Raw genomic sequence first — 7,918 nt, 5'->3', positions numbered from 1 at the left:
TGAATGTGATGAGGATTAGCCCAAGTTGGAGGAAAGGAATTTGCATGTAGATCCATGTGGGTGATTTATCATGATTCATATAAAAGGGTTGTTCATACCACTCAAAATTTATGACATGTTTTGATTTATTATGCAAGCTTCTTTATACTATTGCTCCAATCATAAAGTTACTTGTCTTATTTGAGTTTATATAACTCAGCTAACAATCTCGAATTAAAGTCTTTTAAGTATAGTTGAAAATTCAAGCTTGACTATAAGTCTCACTTTAAGTAAAAATATAAAGTTGAGTATCTTGTAAGAATAAAATCATATAAGATAATAATATTTCGACTCACTTTTAATTTATCACTCCAATCACTCTTAAATTATCACATCACACCACCAAAAAAATTAAAATAGATAATTGAAGAGTGACCGGTGGGTTAAAAATAGTCAAAATATCATTATCCAATCCTATAAATTTATTGTCTTAAAATTTTAGATTAAAAATAATGTCAATATATTATGTGTGAATTAGACTCATTTTTTGTTAGTTTTGTCTCTCTCCAATAATCCTTCCCTCACAGAATCGGATTTAGATTTTAAATGATGTCAATCTCTTATGTATAGATTAGAGTTTATGTCTCGTTAGTATGTGGATTAGAGTTTATGTCTCATTAGTATTGTTCCTTTCTGATGATTCTTCTTCTCACAATTAGGTTTGTCTTCGTAACCAAAGTACAATTTAATCTTATATAGAAAATCTTTCTGATAACTATACAAGTAAGAAGTACTTGAAAAAAAAAACTCATAAACTCAATCTTCTTTCTTTCGAAAGACCAATCATTTTGCTGGGTTACTGAACATATAAAAAAACTATAAAATTTGTAAGGCTTGCTTATATATTACTTATCTACTCTAAAATTTGCTGACAAATTGTGTGAGTTGTGCATGAATTTGGAAGTGATTTAAGATTCTAAAAAGAAAAGGGACAAATGATAAAAATAAGTGATTGAGAGGTAATAAGAGCAGAATGAGAAGGTGTGGACATGTGTGTTGTCCTGAGCTTGAATATATGATGATGGGACAGGAGGTCATGTATTGCATTGCATTATTGAAGTCTGTGAGATAAGAAACGTTTAAGAAATTATTGAATCATTGAACAACTGTGATAGAAAAAAGAGTCTTTTTTCTACAGCTTGGTCCATGTGACAGTGGAAGCTTTCAATGGAAGCAGAAGGAGAATTTTGAAAAACACATGCTAAGGGTTAAGTGATGTGTCAGGTATTTCTTAATCACATCACCTTTTGTTTCTGCATGCATGAAAGTTGAGGGACAGTGAAAATAAAATGCACACTCAGTAGTCACTGCAATATATTCTTTTAATTTCATTAATCATATTGAAGATAGCTCACAATGCTTCAATTCATATGGATTTTTTTTGGGTGGAATCAATTGTCTCGTGACAAAGGTCGAGTGGATCAATTCACAATCGAATCATAGTGTTTGGACTCATATGCTCTTAAATAGAAAGAGTTGCGTTCTGACTAACAATTATAACTTTTGACCAAGTATTAAAGCTCGATCCAATGAGTAATTTGAATTTAAATTTTGATCATATATACAAGAATCTTAAATTTTTTTTTAATGACTTAATGATCATTACATTTTCTTTTCTCTTGTAAAATCTGCAAATATGATAAAGAAAAGGAAATAAAAAAAAAAAAAAGAATACATGATGAAGACAATGAACAACTACATGGTGAGGCCACTTGTGTCTGCTTTAGCTTGGAAAGACAAAACATGTTGGTGTGTATGGACAGCATTTTGCATGAAGTCATGATACACCTTTAATCTTATTATTACATAAATTTTTTTTAGGTTTAACTATCGTATGGATCTTGTTTTTTTGAAAAGTGTTAAATTAGTGTTCTAATTTTTCTTTTTATCTTAATTTGATTTTAATATTTTTAATTTGATTCATTTCGGTCTTTATTCTTAAATTTTTACAAATCATGAGAAAATATGTATTAGGTGTCAATTTTTGTTTTTACTTTATTTTTTTTAATTTATATATTTTTGACATATGTTATTTTGAAAAAGTAAAATAAAATTTTAAAAAATTAAAAATAAATCACAAACTGATATGAAAACCGACTTCAACGATATTTGTGAAAAACTAATAACAAATACCAAATTCAATCAATTTTTAAAAAAATAAAAATTAAATTAAATAAATTAGAAAAATAGAACTAAATTAAGAAAAAAAAATGAAAAACCAACTTCACAATATCCGAAACAAATACAAAAATCAAAAATTAATTAAACTTTCTTTTTATTAACACGTTAAATGAATTAACTTAATATTTTGACGAAATAATTGGTGCAACACAATATTTTTATTAAAAGATTTTTTGTTTAATTTTATAACAGAGTGTATATCTTTGCAGGAATAATGTTAGTGCTTGATGTGACATTGGGTAGTGAGACATTTTCTCTATTTGAGGAAAACGTATCAAAGCTTTTATTTAATCATAAGTAAAAGTTAGATGAAGAATCGTTTTAATTAATGAATAATTTAACTTTAAACTTAACAAATTAATTATTTGTTACTGTTTTTAATTTAAAAATATATTTTTTATCACATAAGACTTACGAATGTTCGCAATTAAATCCAAGTGCTTAACTTATTGTTATTTACACAATAAGTCTGTTTTAATTTAAAAATATCTTTTAATAATTAGGTAAACCTTAACAATTATTAAAATATATCTTTTGTCTAAAAAATTTGTAAGATAAAGTCTATAATTTGTCTAAAATATATCTTACTTTGTAAAAACGAGTTTTTTAACAACAATAATATATTAAAAACCCCAACACATCGTTTCTATATCTATATCTATAAATAATAGAAGAAAAAAAAAACAGTTAACACTATGTTTCTTTGATTGTATTGGATTGGACATTATTTGTTACAGATACATGGTAATTCCACTTTGTGTCGAACATACAATGATTCAGTCACGTAAAAAATGTAACAGTTGAAACTGGGAAATTGAAAAATGATGAATGAAATTTCCGATGAGCATACTCTAGTTGAACACAACAGGTACTGTGAAAGCCTCAAGTAACAAATCCAAAAGCTTATGTGCATTTGTGTCACCACCATTACTTCTGACCTCAATTTTCTAGGATGTTGCATCTTTTTCCTATCAGAGAGAGGCACTTGGAGGAATCAACTACATTTGCAGCAGATATATAGGGCACTTTAACATCTTAATCCTCACAATTTCAAACCAGAATAGGGAATAACAGTGAAGTCCTTATGTAGAATCACTATGTCTGTTCTTCCATACTATTGGAGCCACCAGCATCCACACTGTCAAAAAAGTCAAAACCTTCTTTGCTCAAGAAATTGCACTATCAAGAGTTTAAAATTGTTCAAACTTGAAACACAGTTTTGAAACTTGAAACATAAAGAATGTGTTGGAGATTTATTTGTAAAGTTGAGATGGGATAATTCATACTTACAATAAACACAAACTGCCAACCATTCATTCACTATTCTGACCCAGGCACTGGTCCAGCCTATATCAATAGTCCATCTGCAGTAGAATATAGGTATTAAAGTTCATAACTTTTATTGAAGTTTTCTCTAAGACAAGAAACAACCAGGTAAAAAAAGGTTATGTTGTGAGTGATATAATTTTAGGATCATACTTTTTCATAGAATGGTGACTGTTCCATCCAATCAGTAGCATTGCAAAGTACATTGCTCCTGTGGCAAAAACAAAATGGAAGAAGCCATAACCGTATGGAACATCATCTTCTGCTGGTGGATCACTCTTCCTGAACTGTAAGAATATCAGTTAGATGTGCTTTGGAGAGAATCTGATGTTAAAAAAAAGTTCAGTTAAGATCCTGTGACTAACCTGAAAGCATTTTGAATCTATGCCTGTGGAAAATGTTGCAACAACAAGCGCTAGTATTGCAACAACAAAGCTCTGCCAACAGTTAGTGTCAGATGTCAGACAATAACAAGGTAAAGTGATATCATGTTTTGAAAATGAAATTCTAGCAATGATGTTATTCATTGATGTGAGAAGTTTTTCAAAGATAAAGTCCAAATTATGAAATAGTAAATATTACAATGATGCTTTGCCAATCTGTTTTGGATCCAGATTCTGACTTTCTGATGCAATCAGCTCCAGCAGGCTCACTGCACACACAAATATGTTCTAAAGCTCAGATTCAACAGAAATGAAGAAAATAGAAAGTTAGAGGGATCACAAAGACAATTGATGGAAAGAAATTAGGAAAACAAAAAGTAAGACATGGTTTGATTTTACATCCATGTTTCCTTTGGTTGAAAAAAATTTAAACATTTGAAGCTTCATGCATCACACAGCTATATCAAATTATCTGTACAAATCCAAAAGTACATAGAGAGATTGTTGTCTCTACCTTCTAATTGCACACCAGCAAAGAAAGACAACATAAAGCCCCATCAACCCTGGACTTAGAATGCCAGCATTCACCTAGTGAGAGACATAAATTTCATCCAAAGTTATGATGGGAGATAAAGTAAGTTGAGCAAGCAAAAGATCTGCAAATAGTACTTACTTTTGGGTGTAGAGATACACTTGTCATGAGTTGGAGAAGCACTAGGGTCCAAGTGATGAAGAAAATATTGAGGAGGCAAGATGGTAGTGGTGCATACCAAAGGTACATCAAAATGATCCCCACCAAGCAGATAAAATATGAAACAGTTGCAAATAACATCACCTGGATTTGGCTGCACAGAAATTGAAGATCAGTGTAAACGTTTAGCAATGTATAAGAATTCTGCAAACTGAATTATGAAAGAAGAATAGCACAGAATAGCTAATGGAATTAAAATTTTCATACCATCTTTCTGCATATTTTTCAGAGCCAAAACAATCAGTCAACCACGTAATGAAGCTGATTATGCTTATTAGTTGAATTAGGAGGAAAACCCTGAAAAAAATAGAGAAAGTTAAAGCTATCATATATCAGTTCAAGACAAAAACATACTGCAATCATTTAGTTGAGGTGAAAAATAAACATACCCTGCACCAAAATGTGCAATCTCACCTGCACCAAAAGAAAATAACTGTGTTAAGAGTGATAATGAAGGCAATGAATATAGCATTAACATTGGAGGTTTTTTCAGAGACACAATTTACCAACCATAGAGCTCAATCAACTCAGAAGGGAGTAAAAATGGGAATATTGTGACAAGGATCAACAGAACAGTCTTGACTAACCACCATCCTGAGTGCCATTCATCTCTGCCTTCTTTCAATTTAGAAGTACCAGCAGTTGACCAAAACATTATCATATAAAACAACTAATCAAGAATTAAGGTTCAAAAACTGAGAATAAATGTTGACTAATGTTTGACCAGACCAGATTTCTTGCATCTAAGTATTGAAACTTGAAAAGGATACAAAGCAACCCATGTTCACACGTAGAACACCATCTGCACCCAAACAGTCTTTTCCAACCTTGCATCCCTTTACACCTGAATGTTCAATATATGTTAGAATTCAAGCTTTTGCATTAACAGAATAATGCTCATAATACATTTAATGTGGTGTACTTGTTAAGCAAAGTGACATTTATTGAAAGTTTCTAACAAAAAACTACTTCAAGTTTCAAAGTTTTCGTTCACTTTTCCTTTTTTAAGAGTTCATGCAAACTGTTCTAATCTAAGAGTCCATGTTGCTGTCACATTCACAGTATTTGCCTAGAGTTTCTTGTAATGTGAAGATTTGTGATGAGAAAAATGACACCTTGAAACAGCTTAAAACCATGCATGTGTTAAGAAAGAAAACTCTCTTTCTATCAAACACATGGCATGGACATGGCCAAAATTTGAAAGTAGCAACCAGAAATTAAATGTGATGTGAAAGCTCATGAAGGATTGAAGCAATCTCACCCTTCAGTTGAGTTAAAGCAGTGAGGCTCGAAAGTTCATCACGTGCAGCCCATGCCAACAGATTGGCCACTAGGAAAATCAAAGCATACACATATCTTGCCAACCATGGGTTTGAAACATTTCTGAATTGACTATACCATGAAGAATCCTTCGACACTTCACACCTTTGGTTACTGCTGTTGCTTTCCCCTGTCTCCATCTTCTATCTAACTTTCAACAAATCAATGCAACACAGTGTGCATGAATGGATCACAGACACAAAAAAATATGATCCACACACTCCAATCAAGATCTTCTAATCTTCTCCCCTGCACTGCAGTGCATCAAAAGACTAAATCAAAATTCATCTCAGTTATCTAGGCCTCGAATGAAAAATTATGAAACAGAACAAACAGTTAAATAAGAACCAACGATAAGCCTTCACTTAACCCTGAGAATAATAGTCGTTATAGTTGGTCCTACTAGTCATAGATTCTTTTCATGCCCTTCTGCATTATCTTACCTATCATCATAGACTATATGCTAAACCCCAAAATTTCTGGTATGCCTACCATATCATTGAAATTCCCTTTATATAAGAAAAATAGTCTAACCCTGAAAAAAAAAATATTAATAGAACATTCCTTGGTTCTATAAAGTCTTACCTGCAGTACATCGAATTAGAAACCTCTACCTTGTTGAAGTGAAAAACGGTATGTTTCACGAAAGCAGTGTTTTTTAAAGTTCGAAAAGAAGAAAAAAATTTGTCTTTGGATTGGCATTTTAACCCCCACCTTCTTAAGTGACTAAAGTTTTTTTCTTTATTAAAAAAGAAAGTGAAAGAACTTTTTCACGTCATTTGCTGTAACTATCTTGATATTGGGTTGCCCTTCGCAGTGTTTTTGGATAAAAAGAAAATCAAGAGAAGGAGAAAAGAAAAGTGTAAATTCACCTTTTCATGAAAAAGAAAACATTTTCAGATTAAAAACTGTTAAACATATCATTTAAAACTCGACAATTCAATAAATAATCTCACCATCGTTATTAACATTTTGAAGTACAAATAATTTAATTAATCACAGATGTAAATTTTAAATATAAAAAAAAAAGTGGGGTGAGTAAAGATATTAAAATTTGTCTGTCTTAAATTAAAATAAAGAAAAATAAAGAACATAAATTTATAATTTTTCCCTGAAAGATTTTCCACTTCAATAATATCTAAAAGAACAGAACAATCGGAAGAAATATTCGTTTTCCCAAACCTCGAAGAAAGCGTCCAATTTTTCGTTAACTTCCCTTTGCGATTTTCTCAGCAAACAAGAATCGATCAAACTTATGCGTTCATCAGTTCCATAAACATGTGCGAGTTTGTTACAAACTATAATCTATATAATTTAAAGTAATATTTACATTATCATCATAAAATAACAATCACTCAAGAACGATAAAGATTCAACGAACACAACAGTAGAAACTCACTGAGAAAATGAAACAAATGAAGGAATATAAAGAACAGTACCTGAATATGATCAAAACCATAGCAGAAGAGAATCGATGATGATGACGATGATGATGAAGAAGAAGTAGCATAAGGCAATAACATGGAGACAGAAGAATAACTGTGTTGTTTCTTGAACAAGTTTTGATGATTATTTTCCATCAGAAATTTTCTCTCTTTCTTCTTCTTCTCTCATTAAGAGACAGAACAAAACGAAAGAGTACTAAGAAAGAGAGAGAATGGTTGGTGCAACATGTGTTGTTGTTGTTGTTTGAGTGTTTAAAAACGATGATAAAGATCGATCAGAGACACTTAGACTTGTTGTGAGACAGCGACATACAGGTGGCGAGGTTGCTTTTCGGTGGTTTCTCTTTGCTTTTTCCTTCTTCTTTTTCCTTTTCTCCGCCGTAAGCTCAAGCTTCATGCACTTTCTATCTTCTTTTCTTTCTTTCTCTCTCCCAATAGCTTCCTTTCAAGCTAAACTATATATTCTTCCCCAT

At 31.3% G+C, this 7,918-nt stretch overlaps 1 protein-coding gene across 2 annotated transcripts; it reads right to left on the bottom strand.

Annotated features, from left to right (window-relative positions):
* Nucleotides 1-2,890: 2,890 nt before the first annotated feature.
* On the bottom strand, nt 2,891-7,915 carry LOC114181031 (probable serine incorporator). 2 transcript variants are annotated; one of them, XM_028067348.1, is made up of 13 exons: nt 7,440-7,915; nt 5,942-6,254; nt 5,451-5,524; nt 5,191-5,350; nt 5,070-5,094; nt 4,888-4,977; nt 4,603-4,774; nt 4,444-4,517; nt 4,129-4,198; nt 3,912-3,983; nt 3,700-3,833; nt 3,511-3,584; nt 2,891-3,358 (listed from the first exon to the last, which is right to left on the bottom strand). In XM_028067348.1, the coding sequence occupies exons 2-13, from the start codon at nt 6,138-6,140 to the stop codon at nt 3,303-3,305; spliced, it is 1,200 nt and encodes a 399-aa protein (XP_027923149.1). In that variant the 5' UTR covers nt 6,141-6,254; nt 7,440-7,915; the 3' UTR covers nt 2,891-3,302. The 2 variants fall into 2 exon arrangements, with proteins under 2 accessions (XP_027923149.1, XP_027923150.1); XM_028067349.1 differs by lacking the exon at nt 7,440-7,915 and having other exon boundaries at nt 5,942-6,324.
* Between the last annotated feature and the right edge of the window lie 3 nt (nt 7,916-7,918).

This window comes from Vigna unguiculata, chromosome 4 (genome assembly GCF_004118075.2).
Source record: "Vigna unguiculata cultivar IT97K-499-35 chromosome 4, ASM411807v1, whole genome shotgun sequence".
Taxonomy (NCBI): Eukaryota; Viridiplantae; Streptophyta; class Magnoliopsida; order Fabales; family Fabaceae; genus Vigna; species Vigna unguiculata.
The sequence above is the reverse complement of the archived record's forward strand: the minus strand, read 5'-3'. Positions and strand labels throughout refer to the sequence as shown.